The sequence below is a fragment of the Myzus persicae genome, unplaced genomic scaffold (assembly GCF_001856785.1).
Source record: "Myzus persicae strain clone G006 unplaced genomic scaffold, MPER_G0061.0, whole genome shotgun sequence".
Taxonomy (NCBI): domain Eukaryota; kingdom Metazoa; phylum Arthropoda; class Insecta; order Hemiptera; family Aphididae; genus Myzus; species Myzus persicae.
The window spans coordinates 271,114-291,737 of record NW_019104155.1 but is presented as its reverse complement, the minus strand read 5'-3'; the positions used below and the strand labels follow the sequence as shown (position 1 = coordinate 291,737).

At 36.7% G+C, this 20,624-nt stretch overlaps 1 protein-coding gene across 1 annotated transcript in view; it reads left to right on the top strand.

Annotated features, from left to right (window-relative positions):
• Window positions 1-20,624, top strand: part of LOC111039408 (low-density lipoprotein receptor-related protein 2) — a 65,227-nt gene that overhangs the window by 42,956 nt on the left and 1,647 nt on the right. The window contains exons 11-42 of the mRNA XM_022322927.1: window positions 194-447; window positions 928-1,377; window positions 1,862-2,121; window positions 2,210-2,423; window positions 2,713-2,989; window positions 3,060-3,237; window positions 3,316-3,499; window positions 3,588-3,790; window positions 4,618-4,802; window positions 4,875-5,175; window positions 5,243-5,471; window positions 5,532-5,737; window positions 5,801-6,060; window positions 6,130-6,301; window positions 6,387-6,612; window positions 6,678-6,902; window positions 8,442-8,962; window positions 9,054-9,491; window positions 9,563-9,870; window positions 9,942-10,597; window positions 11,380-11,561; window positions 12,095-12,542; window positions 13,534-14,167; window positions 14,989-15,568; window positions 15,900-16,191; window positions 16,445-16,769; window positions 16,857-17,152; window positions 18,297-19,055; window positions 19,139-19,399; window positions 19,469-19,603; window positions 19,684-20,205; window positions 20,297-20,560. Coding sequence (XP_022178619.1) covers window positions 194-447; window positions 928-1,377; window positions 1,862-2,121; window positions 2,210-2,423; window positions 2,713-2,989; window positions 3,060-3,237; window positions 3,316-3,499; window positions 3,588-3,790; window positions 4,618-4,802; window positions 4,875-5,175; window positions 5,243-5,471; window positions 5,532-5,737; window positions 5,801-6,060; window positions 6,130-6,301; window positions 6,387-6,612; window positions 6,678-6,902; window positions 8,442-8,962; window positions 9,054-9,491; window positions 9,563-9,870; window positions 9,942-10,597; window positions 11,380-11,561; window positions 12,095-12,542; window positions 13,534-14,167; window positions 14,989-15,568; window positions 15,900-16,191; window positions 16,445-16,769; window positions 16,857-17,152; window positions 18,297-19,055; window positions 19,139-19,399; window positions 19,469-19,603; window positions 19,684-20,205; window positions 20,297-20,560 — 10,445 coding nt within the window. The remainder of the gene's footprint in view (window positions 1-193; window positions 448-927; window positions 1,378-1,861; window positions 2,122-2,209; window positions 2,424-2,712; window positions 2,990-3,059; window positions 3,238-3,315; window positions 3,500-3,587; window positions 3,791-4,617; window positions 4,803-4,874; window positions 5,176-5,242; window positions 5,472-5,531; window positions 5,738-5,800; window positions 6,061-6,129; window positions 6,302-6,386; window positions 6,613-6,677; window positions 6,903-8,441; window positions 8,963-9,053; window positions 9,492-9,562; window positions 9,871-9,941; window positions 10,598-11,379; window positions 11,562-12,094; window positions 12,543-13,533; window positions 14,168-14,988; window positions 15,569-15,899; window positions 16,192-16,444; window positions 16,770-16,856; window positions 17,153-18,296; window positions 19,056-19,138; window positions 19,400-19,468; window positions 19,604-19,683; window positions 20,206-20,296; window positions 20,561-20,624) is intronic.

The window sequence follows — 20,624 nt, the reverse complement described above, 5'->3', positions numbered from 1 at the left end:
AAGGTTATGTACTGTTGTATACTTTCATTATGAATTTGAATTATATAATATAATTACTGTAGTGTGGTAAATCGTATTTAAAATCTAAAATGTATCATCTTAAAGCCTTAAGTAACGATGCGCTGTGTTTCTAATCAGAATTTTGTTAAAGCATATTTAAAGACTGCGTATAATATAATATTGCGGATTTTAGGTACATATTCTTTTCTGAATGGGACCGACCGGCCAACATTAGCCGAGCGTTCACGGATGGTTCGAATCTGATCGTTTTCCGCAATATCACGCTGGGATGGCCGAATGGTTTGGCTGTGGATTTCGCTACAGATCGACTGTACTGGTGCGACGCACTACTGGATCACGTCCAGCACGCCAATTTGGATGGGACAGACGTGAGAACTATCAACTCGACGTTGATACGACATCCGTTCTCGATAGTCACACATTACGGTATGATTGCAGGCGATTTATTTTGTTTCGGCAGGGCCGTATTTAATAATTTTAAATAATTCCCCAAACCCTCTCCCCAATGACGTTCCGATTTCCCAGTGCCGATAAAATTTTTTCCTTGATTTTAATTGTATAATAACTATTTTTAATATGAAATCTTTAAATTATAATATATATACCAGTCATCTATATAAAAGGAAGGTGGGTCAGTTAATGAAAATAATTAACTGTTTAGTTAAGTAAACACAAGATCGTTTAGTAATAGAACCCTGAAGTTAGTTATTACTTATTAACATATACCTACCTAATGAACTTGTTGAGTTTAAAGTTATGTATTAACTAACTAACTAAAATTCCAAAAAAAGTCAATCTACTTTTTTAAATAGTGCGTTGATCACGTAAAGAGTATTTTATAGACCCCCCCCCAATCCGGAATTTGTGTAGTGTGCTTAATCGGCATTATGGTATTCCTGCATATAGATTGGATGTACATCACCGATTGGCGCCTGGACGCCATAATCAAGATACACAAGCTGACCGGCGTCGTTTCCAACATCGAAGTCCGGGAGCCTCAGAACAACCGGCTGTACGGAGTAAAGATTTACAGCGAACACGAACAGCTGGTGGACTACTCTCACCCGTGCTCGGTCACGTCCGATTACGGTGGTTGTCAGAAGCTGTGTTTCGCGGTGCCTTCCAACAAGTCGTCTACGTCGTCACTTCAAGCTCAGTGCGGGTGTCCGTATGGCGAGAAGGTCGACTCCGACGGCAAGACATGTGTGGCCGATCCGAACGCAGAACCACCGGTAACGGCTTGCCCGAATACGTGGGACTTTACGTGCAACAACATGCGGTGCATACCCAAAGCTTGGGTGTGCGATGGCGACGACGATTGTCTTGACAACTCCGACGAGGAACAAAACTGTACCAGTAAGTTTATTTCAAAGAAAATAGTTTAATATTTCCCCCCGCGCATGCATGGCCAAGTGACTCATTTTGGTGAACTCGTTTAATGCGCACCGCGTAACCACCAACAAAGCAAGGGCAAGTTGGTGTTATTTTTTTTCGACTAGTTAATGTAAAATTACATTTATATACAAACTAATGAAGTTAGTATACATGTTAGTTTCTGAACTTAATCAAATTTCCAACATGGTTGTTGAAAATAAAATCCAACAATTTACAGAAGCTACTAAGCTAGTTGGCAGTTTTTTATATAGTGTCATTCAAATGTATTATAATGTATGTATTACTATTAATATATATATTATATTGTATTATATTATATAAGATTTCATGCAAAATATTTGAGTGTAGCTAATACCGATACGTATCTATAAAAAATCGGGCTTTTAAGAAGATTATGTGTGTGATTTACAAAGTTTAAATCTCATCTGTTATTATCCATTTTCAGAACCTACCTGCGCCCCGGGCGAATGGCAGTGTGGTTCTGGCCGTTGCGTACCGGGCACGTTCCGATGTGACGGTGAAAACGACTGCGGAGATTACAGCGACGAAACTGGGTGCACGAACGTCACGTGCTCTTCGACTCAATTCTTGTGCGAAAATGGCCGCTGCGTACCGGCCACGTGGAAATGTGACTCCGAAAACGACTGTGGCGACGGTTCAGACGAAGGCGACTTTTGCGCAGAAAAGACTTGCGCCTATTTCCAAGTAGGTTAAGTGCCGACCGGATTGGTCGCGAACGTTGACGATTTTTAATAACAGTGATAATTGATGGAAAATCGTCGTTTGTTTTCAGTTCACCTGTCCTCGGTCCGGCCACTGTATACCGCAGACGTGGGTGTGTGACGGTGACAACGACTGTTTCGACAACCAAGACGAAGAAGGTTGCCCGCCGATCACATGTTCATCGACACAGTTCAAATGCGCCGACCTCAGGCAGTGCATACAAGAGACGTACAAGTGCGATGGAATATTGGACTGTAACGACGGCAGTGACGAGCTCGGTTGTCGTAAGTGCGAATGTCGTTTACTATTTAGTTGAAAACATGTCTAGAAAGTATATCACGGGTAGCGACAGAGCTCTTTTAAAAATACTTTTTCCAAATTATAAGCAGATAAATTATTTCTGTTTCAATTTTTTTTCATTTAAATACATTTTGGAGCTGTCCAAAGGTCTTGACTGATTATATAAATATTAATAGATATGTGATAAATTATTATGTAAACGTTCTATACCTATTGAAATAAAAACAACAACAAATGATATAAATACTAATTCATTTTTTTTATTTATTTTAGCTACATTGGCCCCTAACCAATGTGACACAGAAAAACAATTTCGCTGTGAAAAGTCTGGTATTTGTATACCGAAAACGTGGTACTGTGACGGTACCGCTGACTGCGATGACGATTCAGATGAACCGAAAACCTGTGGACAAGTTTCTTGCCAGTCAAACTATTTCAAATGTAACAATTCACAATGTATTTTCAAGGCATATATCTGTGATGGCAGAGACGATTGCGGTGATGGTTCCGATGAAGACTATAGGCTCGCTTGTGGAGCACCTCCATTCAAGTTAGTATATTTGCAATTTTTTATTCAGTGTGAAGTAAAGTCTTTGCTATGAAGTATATTATTTTTGTAGATGTATGTCAGGTGAATGGCAATGTCCCAATGCAACAAACCGCTGTGTTAACATAACAAACGTTTGTGACGGAATACCTCATTGTCCAAATGGTGCTGATGAAGGACCAAATTGTGATCTTCCTGAATGCGACAAAGAGGGCAGTTATTGCTCGAACGGATGTAAACAAACACCAGTAGTAAGTTAGTTTAGATTGAATGTCTAATAAAATGTTGTACTGATTTCTAGTTTATATTAAAATAACACAAAATTATAGGGACCACTGTGCACATGTCCTCATGGTGAAGTCTTAAACACTACATATGAATGCATGGATCTCAATGAGTGTGATCCACCGGGTCTTTGCTCACAACATTGCATAAATACTAAAGGAAGTTATTTCTGTTCTTGTGCTCCTGGTTATGTTTTAGAATCTGATAAACACACGTGCAAAGCTTTAAGTAAGATGAAACTTTGTTTGAAATAATTATTGAATATTTTGGTTTTGTACATTTTGCTAATGATGATTTTTATTTTATTTTTTTTTAGATCACAGTGCAGCGTTTTTAATAATATCTAATCGTCATTCTATATTGGTTGCTGATCTCAAGGAACAAGGCCTAGAACGAGTTCCCATCATTGTGGAAAATGTTGTAGCGACGGCATCAAACATGCATACAGGAACTATATTCTGGTCAGATATGAAACTGAAAAAGATATCCAGACTGGACAAGAGCAGCGAGCCTAAAGATGTTAGTATATATTAAAATATAAATCATAATATTACCAGGGACAGTGTGGCTCCAAAATTATTATTTCTGAAAAACAGATAATTTCAGGCACTATTTAATTTTAATAGTGATCACATTATTCTATGCAGCAAACTTCAGCCACTACCTGTTTTAAGGAATAATTATCATTAAAAATACGAATAAATATTATACCAATTTTTTTTAGTTTTTGTAATGAACAGTACCAGCATAAGGGTGTTAAAAGTTTAAAATAGCTGACAAATAAAAAATTTACCATTTTGTTTTATATAGAAAAAATTATAATTCATAGTTAATTTTTTAAAAGTATGCAAAAAAATTATGTACTGAAATATTAATTTTATTGATTAGCTTGCTGATAGTCATACTTATATTAAATTATTATACTACCTATCATAATAAATTATGGATGTAATTATATCAAATCCATAAAAATTTATTTTTCACTAGACCTCAATTTATATGCTTCTAGAATATTATTTGTAATATTAAGTCTCTCAATCTATTCTTTGCATATACTTCAGAGAAAAAAAGGATCTTTCAAAGATTTATACGTTGGGGCTAATTCACTAGGATTACATAATTATCAACTAATATATGTAGCAACAATGTTGCAACATAATATTATTCACATTTAATCATCACATGTTTTAAATATCATATTATATATTTATATTATAAGGCTTGTTAAAGGCTTTCAGAGTCCACCTCACCTTTATCTTTTTAATTTTCTTAGGCAAAAAAAAATATATCTTTTATTTATAATATAATTTAATAATATTAATACAATTTGTTGATATTTTATTTAGATAATTACTTCTGGATTAGATTTAGTTGAAGGTTTAGCCTATGATTGGATTGGAGGACATATTTATTGGCTAGATTCTCGATTAAATACTGTTGAAGTGGCAAATGAAAATGGAACTAATCGTATTATTTTGCTAAAAGAAAATATTACTCAACCAAGAGGAATGATGTTAGATCCAAGTCCGGGGTAAGTTACTTAAACTTTATTTGCGTCAGCGAGATAAAATTATTATAAAAAAAAACACTGAATATTTTTTAGAGCTCGATGGCTATTTTGGACAGATTGGGGAGAAAATCCAAGAATTGAGCGTGTTGGTATGGATGGCACAAACCGTTCCGTAATTATTAGTTCAAAGATCTATTGGCCTAATGGTTTAACACTAGACATTGTTAATCAACGAGTATATTTTGCCGATTCCAAACTTGACTTCATAGACTTCTGTTACTATAATGGAACTGGTCGTCAACAAGTTATCGCTGGAAGTCATTATCTACTACATCCTCATTCACTTACTCTATTCGAAGATACACTTTACTGGACTGATAGACAGTTGAATAGGGTAACATTTATTATTAATCAGATAATCACAATGTTTGTTGTCTATATATTTTTTATTTTACTCACAGGTATTATCTGCTCATAAATTTAAAGGAAAAAATCAAACTGTTGTTTCCCATTTAATTTCACAACCACTAAGTATTCATGTACATCATCCGTCCTTACAACCAATTACACCAAATCCATGTGAAAATGCTACATGTGAACAACTCTGTTTGTTGTCACCTTCAACACCCAATGGTTATACTTGTAAATGTAAACCAGGATACAGAGTAGATGGTGGCCAATGCATTGAAAGTAATGGACAATATGAAAAATGTATTTTTTTAAATGTTCTAATAATAATTTTTCTCCTAGATGAATCTCCATTTTTATTGGTCATGCGAGGTTACCAGATAATCGACGTCAGTTTGACACCCGGAGATAAGACAACTGGACATATTGTTCCAATTGTTGGTATCGAAGGAGGTACACAAGTTGATTACGATACTGAAACTAAATCTTTATTTTGGGTTGAAGGATTAAAAGTGAATGAAGAAGACGAAAGTGTCAACAGTGTCAATGTAAGTAGAGTTATTATTTTTCTAATATAATTATTTTTTGTTAATATTTTCGTGACTATTTAGTGTACTTTAATGATGTCTCCATATCACGGAGGAAACAAATCATCATTGTTAGGAGAACTCACTGGTTTTGTGGGTGCCCCATATGTCATCGCTTTTGATTGGAATGGTCGAAACTTGTATATTGGAAATAGAGAATCTTCCAGCTTAGAAGTAGTTAAAGTAGATGGTATTAATAAGTACAGAATGGTATTATTATCAAACAACGGAAAGGACATATCTGTGGCAACACCAACCGGCATCGTATTGGATCCTAATGAAGGGTGAGTTATCAAATGTTTTCTACATTTATGTACTCAATAATTAAAACAAGACTTTTTATACTATTACAGAAAACTTTATTGGGCCGATCAAGGAGGCTTTGGTGTACCTCCTAAGATAGGAAAAATCAACATGGATGGATCCAATCCTCAAGTGTTAATTAACGACGGTCATACACCTGAAGCAATCGCAATTGATCTTGAACAGAAAAATATTTATTATAGTACACAATATCCTAGCAATGTAAATTATATTAACATACTTTACTAGTATTTTATACTCACAAAAGTTAAGTTTCTTATTAAATAATTTAATATTATTTCTCCAGATAAAAGTCATGAGTGTAAGTGGTATGAATCACCGAACTTTAATGAGCGACTATAATAGTATTGCTTTTCCAAAATCAATGGGAATCTACGATCGGTTTCTATATTTCATTGACTCTAGATATGATCACCTTGTAAGAGTCAATGCCGAAGATGGTTCTAACATGGAAAAAATTTTAGATAATGACCCAGATCTTAAATCATTGACAGTGTTTTCGAAAAAAACCAGTGAGTTTCTATATTATATTTATATCTAAATAACATAAAACAATCTTACAAATTCATTTTTTTAGATGTAAATCATCCATGTGCTGTGACAAAAAATGGAGGATGTCAACAGTTTTGTATTCCGAGTGAAAATAGTAACAGAGTTTGTGCTTGTTCTGTGGGATACAAGAAGGAATTGGATATAAAGTGTACACCGCATTCTTCTTTTGCGGTTGTTTCTCAAGTAGATTTAGTCAGAGGATATGGTCTTACTGACACGCTTGATGCTATTGTTCCAATATCAGGACCAGGTAAATAAAATGTGATATAACGTGAAATGTTTAAATACAGGTACCATTTTAATATTAGTTGTCTCTCTTTTTACTCATTTCTAAACGGCTGTTATCAGTAATGCTTTTTAGCCAATTTAAAAAAAAATTAAATAGACATTGTTTATAACAAAACTGTTTAAGAAAATGTCAAACTAATGCCCTACAAAAGCTTTATTTGGAGTTTAAATTATTGAAAAAACTTACTAATTTATTGTGCTAAACTTAAATTGGTTATAGAATTTTTTTTTTGACCAACTGTAATTGAATTGGTGTCCAATGTTTAAATTAATTTTCCATCCATATCTCTGTGATCCTCAGTAAGCTTCATTAATTTAGTGTAATGTCTATACATGCATTTTTTTTCAAATGAGATGCGTATAAATGTATTGATCATACTGGCTGTTTTTGTCTTTTAATTTAATCTTCTATTTTAGTGTGATGCGATCCTCCATTTCATATAATGTGTACCATCATATCCCATCATACCCCAAGCAGTGGTGGCCCGGGCATACTTTATTTGATTGGCTGAATAAAAATGAGTCTTTCTATTTAGGTAAAATTAGGAAGACGTGGGGACTTGAACATATTTTTGGTCATTTTTAGAAAGGGAGGGCCCTGTTGGCAATCTGGCCTGGCCGCCACTGCTACCAATTGAGTATCATATTCTGTTTCTGATACGAGTTATATTATGTCACCTGCATTTAAAAAGTTAAAATATCAAAAAAACTCTTATGTAAAGGATTAAATTAACTACTTATTATCAAAATTAGTAAAATGTTGGATAGAGAGAACAAAACTTCTTTAAAAAAATGTTTGTGCTAGATTATTGTAAAAGGTGTTTTATTAAAAATCAGATGAAAAAAAAAACTTTTTTAGTACATTTCAGTACAATGGAAATAAATGTATTATTTAATTGACCAGACACAGCATCATGTCTTAACCAAAAGTTGTTCGCTTCATGCCTTCATACAATGGTCTATTTATCTACCTTAAAATTGTATCTTACATTTATCATCTGATGAGTATTTTTGTTCTAATTTTGAGGCAGTAATAATATTTTAATATAGTAGTTAGTTAATATTTAGTGTTTAATCGTGCTTACACTTAAGTACTTTTGTGTATTCGTTCTCTACTTTAGTTAGTCTACGACATGACTAATGCAATCCCGAAATTATATTATCTCAAAAATTGCCGTTGTATATTTTATTTTTTAAACTTGCTGAAAAAATTCTGGCTGAACGTTCGTTTTCAGCACAAAAATAAATATCAGATTATAAATAAAAAATTGAAAATCTAACTTTAGGAGTTACGTACATCATGTGTTTATGGTTTCCCTCCATCTACGTTACACAGTTCTTTTTCATCTGGTCATAACTCATTAAATAATGTAAATTGAAAAGTGACGTCAGTACCATACATCTTAAAATTTAACGTACTTTAATACTAAAACAACTTATTTTTCATGTTGGGTTTCCTCATAGACTTGTTTAAATTGACTTGAACAAAAATATTTTATAGGACATCATATCTTACACGTGGACGTTCACGTTTCTCAAAACTGGATATACTGGGTGGAGTTCAACCGAGGTATATGGAACGGTATATACAGAATACGGCCAAATGGTACTGAACTTCAGCATATAATCAAAGACGGCATTGGTTCCAACGGTATACGGGGCTTGACGATCGATTGGATTGCTGGAAACATGTATTTCACTAATGTGTTCCCACACGAAAATTATGTCGAGGTGTGCTGGCTGGACGGTTCCATGCGTAAAGTGCTCGTTAAGACGACAACAGACGCTCCGAAAGAGCTGGCGGTAAATCCGATTAAACGATTGTTGTATTGGATCGATTATGGTCAATATCCGAAAATCGGCAAAGCGTATTTGGATGGATCTAATTGGATGCCTATCGTGACAACAGGAATAAGTCAGCCTAGAGATTTAACTGTCGATATGGTCACTCACGACGTATACTGGGTGGATGCCAGATTAGATTTAATTCAGAAAGTATCGTCTAGTGGAGGTGAAAGACAAGTGAGTCTCGAAAACCTTTTTCATACCCTAGTCATGCTCATTAAACATGTTATTTACAGTATCAATATTATTTTCAAAATTATTTTTCCAGGTTGTGCGTCGAAATATTCCAAATCCGATGGGAATCGCTATACATTTGAGTGATATGTATTGGGTCGATAGAAATTTGAAGACTATATTTAAGGCTTCAAAACTGCCAGGAAACAATTCCATGCCCACTCCGATTAGAACTGGACTCCCTAGATTGCGTGATATTGCTATATTTGACGTGAACACCCAACCTCCGGATGAGTCCAACTCTTGTTCACGATTCGGTAATGGGGGGTGCGATCAATTGTGTTTTTCGTTTCCACCCTCTTACTCGATAAATAAGTTCTTGTTCCGCTGCGACTGTGCCACTGGAGTTATAGCAGCTGGCACGGGCACTAAATGTGACACTGTATCCGAATACTTAGTGTTTGCCACAAGGACTGAAATTCGATCGGCAAGTTTGGACCCTTTGTCGACCACACTGCCATTCAAACCAGTAGTACGTATTTCAGTTGGTTCACAGTTACAGTTATAATTTAAATTGACTATTTATAACCGTTATTTATCCAGGGCAATCTATCGAATGTGGTTGGTCTGGACTTCGATTATGCAGACAACAAGTTATTCTTCACTCAAATACGACCAATGTCTCAGATATCTTCTGTATCTAGTAATTCGCCCAGTAACAGTCAAATAAAGATGATATTGGGGCGTCGAATAAATCCAGAAGGAATTTCATACGATTGGACTCAGAAAAAGATATACTGGACAGACTCATCAAACAATTCAATTTATGCCATGAATATAGACGGCTCAGAAGTAGTAATGATTGCTAGAGTTGAAAGGCCCAGAGCAATCGTGGTCGACCCATGCAATGGGTTAGTAGAAAAGTTTATAATTATCAAATATTTCGTTTTTATTTACTAAAATGCATTTTTTTATATATTAGAACTTTATATTTCACCGATTGGGGACGTTTCGGTACTGCTGGAAAGATCTTTAGAACTACAATGGCAGGTTCTCTGAAGAAAGCTATTATCGACAAAGACTTGTCACAGCCCAGTGGTTTGACGATTGATTTCGATGATCAAATGTTGTACTGGTCAGATGCCGTGAGGGAAAAAATAGAAAGATCTACTCTAGATGGCGGTAATCGTGAAGTATTGATAACCGCTACTATCTATCCGTTTGCTTTGACTGTCCACGGGAATTATATATACTGGACAGATCTTCAGCTGAGAGGTGTATATAGAGCAGAAAAGCACACCGGTGCCAACATGATAGAGATAATCAAAAGGCTAGATGATTCGCCCAGGGATATAGCTATTTACTCAAAAGATAGACAAAAGTGTTCGGTAAATCCTTGCTCGATTAGCAACGGTGGATGCACCCAGAGCTGTCATCCTGGACCCAATTCTACAGCTGAATGCAAGTGTGATGATAATTCGAAACTTGTAAATGAAGGACGTATGTGCGTAAACAAGAACATCACTTGTGAGAGTAACAAGTTCCATTGCCGTAACGGCAAATGTATATCACGGATGTGGTCTTGCGACGGCGACGACGATTGCGGCGATAATAGTGACGAAGACGTTAAATACTGCGGTAAGTGTTAAAGTGTATATAATTATAGACATGATTTTCTAAAATTCTAGCAGTGTTTTAAATGTTATTTAATAGTATTATTAATGGCGAATCTATAGCTATGACTTAGTTACTGTATTACACTAGTCATGAGGCAGGCACGCCCTCAGAGATGTAGCTCACTAGGTGCAAAATATTTTTAATATCAATATAAGATGTGGGGGGCTTTGCCCCTCACACCCCCTAACACTTATTACATGACATATATTATTTATCATCAATAATGTGTATAACAAAATATATTTAAAACATAACTCATTTTATTTATTACTTCTTATAAAATATAAAAATTAGATAGAATTTTAGATGTATAACACACACATACACGCATATATATATATATAAATAATAGTGTACCACAGAATAGATGTCAGATAACGAAATTCATAATAATATTATTAATGACCAAAATAAATGTATTAATAATAGACGCGTGGTTAGATGTGACTGTACACAGTACTAAAATGCGGCAGACGGTGGTATCTCAGAATAGTCAGATGCCTGAATAGCTAATAAGTATTTAATATTTACTATATTGGGAATATTCATGGGCATAAATTAAAAATTTACAGAGAAGGAATTTTTATATTTTATTATTTATTTGAAAAATCCAAATTATTAAAATTCTCAGGTGGTGCATTTGCCACCACCTGCCCCCCCCCTCCGGGCGTGCCTGTCATGAGGTGATTTAGTTGGAAAACAAATCGGAGTTTTAATAAAACCACCTGTTTGTATTCTTATAGCATACCATTCATGTAGTACTAACGAGTTCCGATGTGCCAATGGTCGGTGTATATTTAAAACTTGGAAATGTGACCATGAAAATGACTGTAAAGATGGATCTGACGAAGTTGGGTGTGTTTATCCACCATGTGCGGACGGAGAATTTACTTGTGCAAACTTCAGATGTATTGCCATGTCACAAGTAAGTAAAATATATTATTTAAATTAATACTGGATGTTAATATCATGTTTATTTATACATTTTATTTTTTCTAATAAAATGAAAATGAACATTACTTGCCCATTCCTCGGTAATTAAATAGGTTGATATATTAATTAAAAGTTACATTAACATAAGTAATCTTGAAAATAAATTACAACACTTTTTATGTCGTGCAATATCATGATAGAGTATCTATGTTTAATTTGGTTGATGAGACTGTTGATCAAACATTCTATGTAGGCACTAATTGTAGTTCTAAATGTATATATTATTTACACATTTTACGACCGTAAGATATTTGTCTGTATTTCCTTATATTCTTGGTTTGTTGTTTTTAGTCTTATTGATTTTTGAAACTTTTATATGACTTTTACTTTATATATAGCAACGATAAATCGATAAAATCGAGCTAGAGCTGTAGATTTTTGTATATCACTATATTATAGTTTCTTTTAATTGAACATTTTTGAACCACGCATAGATGGAAATGTAAAATTGTTTTCAATTTTCAGGTGTGCAATGGCGTGAATGACTGCAAGGACAACGCGACTTCGGATGAAACCCACGACCGGTGCCCAAAGAACATAACGTGCCCGGCCAACCATCTGAAGTGCGAGAAGACGAACATATGTGTGGAACCGTACTGGCTGTGCGATGGTGACAACGACTGTGGCGATAACAGTGACGAGGACTCTGTGCATTGCTCTCAGAGGACCTGCCCAACGAACAGCTTCCGGTGTCCCAACCACAGGTGCATACCGGCCACGTGGTATTGCGACGGCGACGACGACTGCGGAGACGGGTCGGATGAACCACCAGAGTACTGTAAGTCGGAGGGCCGTACGTGTTTCGGCGATTTATTCACGTGTGACAACGGCAATTGCATACCGAGGATTTACATCTGCGATGGCGATAATGATTGTTTGGACAATTCCGACGAGGACATAAGACACCAGTGCAGTGAGTTTACTTATGGCATATTCATAGACTCATAGTATATAGCAATGGTCTGTATTTAGGATGATGGCGGGGCAGGTGGTTTTCGACCTGGGTGGCAAATTTTTTAAATTTTCATTGTTGTAAATTTCTCAGAACAACATTGACTTGTTTCCTACTCTAAATATTTTATTTGTAGTTTGTTACCTACCATAGCTGTTGATTATATATGCATAAACATATATTTAATCAAACTTATAATAATATGGTCTAATATTGTCACATTAGTATAAATGCCATACAGTACCAAATATTGAAAGTGATGTTACTACCACCATTAATTATAATAATAAAATTAAAGAATATTATGAGTTCAAATCCAAGAATACAATTAAGAAATATTATAGTTGCTTTTTATTGAAACATATACATTTATTTTATTACATAAATTCTTTTTTAAAGGTAACGGATTTTTGTTTGTTTAATTTTGTGGTTTTTGGTTGCCCTTACATGACGGATATTTATATATGAACAGATAATTCCTATGTACGGCTTTGATGTACAATATCGCGCAACCTAGTTAGATCCCTTCGAGTTATTCGGTGTTAGGTCATAGCTCCTATCCTCCATATAGGTTAAAACTACTTTAAGTGTTTCAAAATAATCGCAGGTTCTCATTTCCATTGGTTTAGCGATCAATTGTGCAATATTGTTTGGTCGATGTTTTGTAGTGTTTTTTACTATCAAATGTTTACAAAAAATAATTAAAAATGTTCAATCGTCACTGGATAGTCCTCAACTCATTAAAAGTCTTGAAAAATCAAAATATGTTCAACTTGACTGTTCTTTAAAAGTATACTTAAAAATGACAAAAATCTAAAAACTTCGTCTCGTACCTACTGAATAAAATTATATTGTCGAAAACTGTGGTTTTTGGTAAACGCACTTATAGTGTTTGAGAGAGAGAGATGAAGTCTCCACACGTTATTAACTCTTTTGTTTTGTTTCCTCGCAGATAACCGTAAATGTGATGAGTCGACCGAGTTCACGTGTCTGGCGAACAAGGCGTGGAACAGGGCACAGTGCATACCGAAAAAGTGGCTGTGCGACGGCGATCCTGACTGCGTTGACGGGGCGGACGAGAACGCAGCGGTGCTCAACTGCACTACGGTAGCAAACTGCAGCGCGGATCAATTCACTTGCGGCAACGGGCGGTGCATCAACCGTGGCTGGGTGTGCGACCACGACAACGACTGCGGCGACGGCACGGACGAAGGCAAGGACTGCCATGCGCAGTACAAGACTTGCTCACCTCGCGAGTTCTCTTGCCAAAACTTCAAGTGTATCCGGAACACGTATCGGTGTGATGGTGAGGACGACTGCGGCGACAACTCGGACGAATACGGATGTCCGGCGGGTGGCCGGAACGGAACGGCGGCTGCGTGTGGCGCTGACCACTTCCGATGTACCAGCGGGCAGTGTATCAACGCCACGTTGGTATGCAACAAGGTGTCAGACTGCGCGGACGACAGTGATGAGCCGGCCCACTGCAATGTGGACGAGTGCGCTAAGGTCGAGCTCAACCAGTGCGCCCATCGGTGTGTCGACACCCCTACCGGGTTCACATGCGAATGCAATGAGGGATACAAGTCAGTCTAATTTACCATACTTTACCATTTTTATCCATGTACCCATTTCCGATGAACATCTACTAGTTGCCTATAATTCCTGTCCACCATTTTTAGGGCACATAATTTTTATTGTGGCCCATATTTTTTGATCGTACAAACGAATTGCGGCCGTTCAAAGTGAAACTCTTTACAGAATGAATAAAAAAAAATGTGACTGTTACACTCCGGTCGGGCAAACCATCTTTTTGTATCTTTTTTTATATACAAAACAAACCATACAAATGTGTGTGTTGTGACGGTTTCTCTTTTTGTAACCCCTATAAAGAATTTTCACTTCATCTACGTGTACTCGCAAAGCCCACCTTTTTTTATTAAGGGAGTGTACCTACATATTATTTCAAAATATAAAAATGAATAATATATACTATGATTTATGACATATTAACTTCATTTTTCTTCCCCTATTTAACACAGACTGTAGCATCGTATGTTAAAAATATTATTTTGCCATTATCATTTAAATTGTTGTCATTGTTTTTTTTAATATAAATTTGAATTTTTTAATTTTTAACTCATTAATAAATAGTTAACGATTGTATAATATTATAAGCAGCCTAAAATGGTAAATATTAATCGGCACACAACTAAATAAGTACAAAAACCCGGGCCACACATTCGGATTATTTCTTTTTTTATAGTTAAATTTAAGACTGTTATGAAGCATACACAGCTAACTGACCGAAATACTTATCTTTTGCTTGCTATTTTTCCTTAGTAATGCTTCATAACTGACGCATACAAACAGATTTTCAGTGTATGATGTGTTTGTTTTTCTTTAGACTCATGGAAGATGGTAAAGCGTGTGATGATATTAACGAGTGTGTGGAAGTGCCTGGAGCATGTTCACAGTATTGTCTAAACACTCCAGGATCATTTTACTGTAAATGCGACGAAACCTATTACGACCGGACGTCCGACGAACGGACATGTAAGCGACGTGACAGGAACAAACCTTGGCTGATATTCACCAACAAATATTACGTGCGGAACATGTCGCTGGACGCGTCCGAGTACTCGCTTAACCATCAGGACTTACTGAACGTGGTTGCGTTGGATTTCGATTATGCGGAAGAAAAATTGTACTTCTGCGACGTGAGCGCGAAAACCATTTACCGGACTAAAGTGGGGAGCACGGAACGCGAGAAAATCATCAGGCATGACAGTCATGGTCTGGAAGGTATCGCCGTGGACTGGGTCGGTAGGAAGCTGTACTGGTTGGACCGACACAGCAAACATCTAGAGGTGGCCGAGCTGAACGGCACCAACAGAAGAACGCTCAAGGCCGGCATTCAAGACCCAAGAGCAATAGCTGTGCACCCAGGAACCGGTTACTTGTACTTCACAAGTTGGCATCTTCAGGTACGCTATAAACATTACGTTTTTCTTCACATGATATTCAGTATATTTAAATATTACACTGGGTTTTTCGTTAAACTGCTTTTGCTAATTTCCTTAACGATTTTCATAATTTCATAATAAAGTTCTTATATAATATTTATTTTTAACACAAGACTTTGAATTTTTAAAAAACAAAATATTTTGTACATTTATTATTTATTATATGTTTAAAACAGTTGTAAATTTATATTTTGTATAATGGGAAGGAATGAATCAATGCGTATAGTTTTTCTGGTCAAGCATTTGTTGGATGAACTTATAAATATTTTAAATATTCGCATTGTATTTGCAGGCTTATATTGGAAAAATCGGCATGGATGGGAGCAATTTTACTCAAATATTGACACACGAAAACGACATCGCTTGGCCGAACGCCTTAACCATCGATTACTTCACAGAGCGCATTTATTGGGCTGACGCTCATTTAGACTACATAGCTTCAGCTGATCTGGAAGGCAGACACAAACACATTGTACTCTCAGGTGAACGCGTGCCACACGTATTTGCACTCACATTGTTCGACGACGAGTTGTTCTGGACAGATTGGAACTTGAAAGCGATCGTCAAGTCGAATAAGTTTACAGGTGGGAAATATACTAATAACCTATGCTCATCCTGTTTTAGTGTATCTATTAAAAGATACTTAAAGCCTATAATTAACTCTGAAAATTACTTCAAATATTTCTTAACAATATTTTAGTATTAGGTACATTTTACTTGGCCTGTCTAGATTGTATTTGATCATTGCGTATATTTTCAAAGTATTCTTAACAACATTAGTGGAGTCAATGTATTTGATATCGTAACTAACATAATATTGAAAACTCGTTTTTCCAGGGCACAATTACCGAGTACTCAGGAATACCACACATCGGCCATACGATTTACACGTCTATCACAATTTGAGGCAAATTCCGTTTGCCAATCCGTGTGGCGGCGACAACGGTGGTTGTTCACATTTGTGCCTCTTGCGACCCGTTCCCGGAGTTGATACGTCTCCCGACGGTTATCTAGATGCCAAGAGTCCGGTGGCGTTCACGTGCGCTTGTCCTAACCAGTTTTACCTGAATCCACACGACAACAAGACATGCATATCCAACTGCACTGTGGGCCAGCACGAATGTAAGGAGAACGACCAAAAGTGTATCCCGTGGTTTTGGAAGTACGTTTGAACAGAGAGAGGTTTTCCTCGTTTATACAGTGTTTGTGCTGAAAATCAAAACTAATATTTATATAAATCACGTTTCAGGTGCGACGGTGAGAGAGACTGCGCCGACGGAACGGACGAGATCCAAAGCCAGTGCCCCACGAGATATTGCAGAGGTGGAGCTTTCCAGTGCGCCAACCGGAACTGTACGCCGTCAGCCACGATTTGTGATGGCGTCGACGACTGCGGGGACGGTTCTGACGAGAAAAACTGCGAATTACCGTGCCCGAGCATCGAGTTCAAATGCCGTTCAAACGGAAGATGCATATTGGATTCGTGGAAGTGCGATGGCGAGCCGGACTGTAAAGACGGTAGTGACGAAGACCCTGCGATGTGCCGTAAGTGCTTTTGAAAGTTAATTCAATCATACAGATTTTTACAATATATTTTGTACCATTGGCGTTTTACAACTAAATGTCTGTGTTAAAAATATAGTTTGATGCATTTATAAATCTTAAATTTTAAATAAGTACTACGTTATCGTGAAAAATCTAATATTTACATAAATATGTTTTTAGGCTGGGTAAAATTTTTCTTTAAAGAATCGTTATGAATCTTGGGTAAGGTGTTTTTCTGACTAAATTTGCCTTACAGTACCTAGCAACTGAAGTATAATATAATTTTCTCACCTGTTTCGAGTTACAGTAAATAGGTGGCTCCTAAAAAGTAGAAACTGATGCATAATATAATTATATTATCTATTTAAGCTCGTTCGTACATTTTTTAACCATATGATTAAATTTTACTTGTTCGATTTTTTTACGTTAGATGAGTAATAGTTAAATTAGAACTCGCCTTTATGAATAAAATTGTTTGAAAGTTGTTACTATAACATAATTAAAAACATATCTATGATTTATATAGAATTTCCATACAGTTTAGAAAATATCAAGTTGCATATTACTTTTCACACTTCGTAATTTGTTTTCCCATTTTCTTTATCTTTGTGATTTCTTTGGTTTTTAATTTCAAAATGGAAATAGAAAATTTTTCTAAAAACTTAAACCTATTAATATACAATTTTGAACAAACTGTTTTAATTTAAAATCACTTAAATTTTAAAGTTTAAATATTTGGAGTAGTGGACCACAACTTCTTCCGCATATCTTTTGCCATATTTTACTCTTTATACCTTAACTTTGAATGTTTAACTTAAAATGTTTTAATATAAAATTTTTTTTTGATGTAACATATAATAATGATGATGCATAAAAAAGTATTTTGCTTCTGGTTGTAACAAATCTAAATGTTTAGGTTGCCACTAAAATAAATTTAAAAAAGGATTTTGAGCTATGCAAAAAATACTAAGATTGCCTTCAATAAAATCTGTTCAACTCATTAAATCATTTTATAGTTGCAAAACTTCTCGGAGTTGACAAATACTTATCAATTTAAGTATTGTATCAAACAATTTCAATGACACATGTGCAGCACAATATTAAATGATCTTCGAATTTTAATTTTGAATTTCGTACGTTGTAGATAATAGACAGTGTGACCCGAAGTCAGAATTCTCGTGTAAGAATGGTCGGTGTATACCGAAGTTGTGGGTTTGTGATTTCGACAACGATTGTGGCGATGACTCTGATGAACCGGCCTACATGTGTCGACAACGGAACTGCACGACTGGATGGCAGAGGTGTCCGGGAAAGACCAATTACCGCTGCATACCAAAATGGTTGTTCTGCGACGGTAAGGATGATTGCCGCGACGGTTCGGATGAGCTGCCGGAGAACTGTCCGAAGTGCCAAGCAGCCACGGACTATCAGTGCAAGAACAACAGGTGCATACCTAAGAGGTGGTTGTGTGACTTCGAGAACGACTGTGGTGACAACTCGGACGAGTCGGAAGACCTGTGCAAAGGACTGTACCGCCAGTGTTCGGAGTCTGAGTTCCAGTGTTCCAACGGCAAATGCATACCAGGCCAGTGGAGGTGTGACCACGATGACGATTGCGGTGATAACTCGGATGAACTCAACTGCGGTGGGTTCCAGTGCAAGAATGGCACGTTCCAGTGCAAGAGTGGCCATTGCATAGCGTCGTACTTCCGGTGCGACGGTGATAGAGACTGTCGGGACTTCAGTGATGAAATTGGTTGCCCTCCCAGGTACCCCGAAGGCCGGTACTGTCCTAAGTCTAAGTTTGAGTGCAAGACCACCAAGCTGTGCGTTTTCAACTCCGAAATCTGTGATGGCGAAGACGACTGCGGCGATGGCTCTGACGAAGCATCTGAACTCTGCTGTGAGTGGTGTTTGACTTTATAATAACAAAATATAATTAGTTCATAAGTACTTATCGATTGTAATGTTAACTATTTATTACAGCCAACATGAGTTGTACACTTGACAACCGTTTCTCTTGCGACAACAAACACTGCATCCCTATGTACCAGCGTTGTGACGGCGTGGACAATTGTGGAGACGGTTCTGACGAAAACGACCTGAGCGTTTGTGGTATGATGCACAATATCAGACAGTGTGATCATTACACAGAATTCACGTGTGCTAATCGCGAATGTGTCAACAAGTCAAAACTATGCAATCTCCAGTACGACTGCGAAGATCTGTCCGACGAAAAAGGATGCCGTAAGTCAATACATGCAATAAGATTGTTTTACCTGGTTTTGTGACACCTTTGGCGTTTTGTTGTTTCAGACTATTCTGGTACGTGCTTAGAATCCACAAAAGGTGGTTGTGAACACTACTGTTTGAACGTGACTTCAGGAAAAGGATTCAGCTGTGCTTGTTATGCTGGGTACCAGATCGGAGAGAACAGCAAACAATGCGAAGGTAAGGTCAAATGACAATAATGTATCGTAAAAAATCTTTAAATATATAAATGTTATACAAATTTCTCAAATATGTTGTAGATTTGGACGAATGTAAGTTGGGACTTCACCATTGTTCCCAAGACTGTACTAATATAAACGGCTCGTTTATTTGTTCATGTCGCGAGGGTTTTGTGTTGAGCGATTTATTTAGCGGTGTATGTAAGGCTGTTGATCCAAAGTTGACCATAGTATATACCAATGGTCCTGAATTACGTGGATACGAATCAAATGAGAGAAAACACTTGTCGATCCTCAGCAACGAAAAACGTATACGAGCTATTGATTTTGATCCGAAATCCGAAATACTTTATTGGGCTGATTCGTACGACCAGTCGATAAAACGTTCATACATGGTGGACGCCAAGAGCGGACAAGTCAAAGTGGGATACCCACAAGATCTGGATATCAAAGGACCGTTTAAGCCTGTGGCAGTCGCCATAGACTGGATGGGTGACAATCTCTATTGGGCTGAAGTCGACCTATCGAAAGAGGATAAGCCAGCAGGTCGAATAATGGTCGCCAAACAAGACGGAAGATACAGAAGATCGGTTGTTAGCAGTGGTATGTATATATATATATATATCAACAAATAAAGCTATGTAAATAAAATTTGGTTGCATTGTGTTATTAAACACCTGTTTGCCTTCTTTAGAATTGGACACTCCTTCCTCTCTGGTTTTGGATCCCGATATGGGTAAAATGTTCTGGGCGGACGTTGGTGAAACCCCAAAAATTGAAACGTCTTGGATGGATGGATCTAGAAAAATGTCATTAGTAACGACTAGACTGCACTACCCCACAGGATTGACCGTCGATACAGCTATGGACCATTCTTTGTATTGGGTGGATACCAAGCTCAATGTCATCGAGTCAATTAAATACGACCAAACGAACAGAGTTGTAGTTATACGTGGAGGTGAGTTGTCGACTGTCGATATTGTCGTAAACTCGTAACTCGTTAAGGAATTTCTTAGTTATTT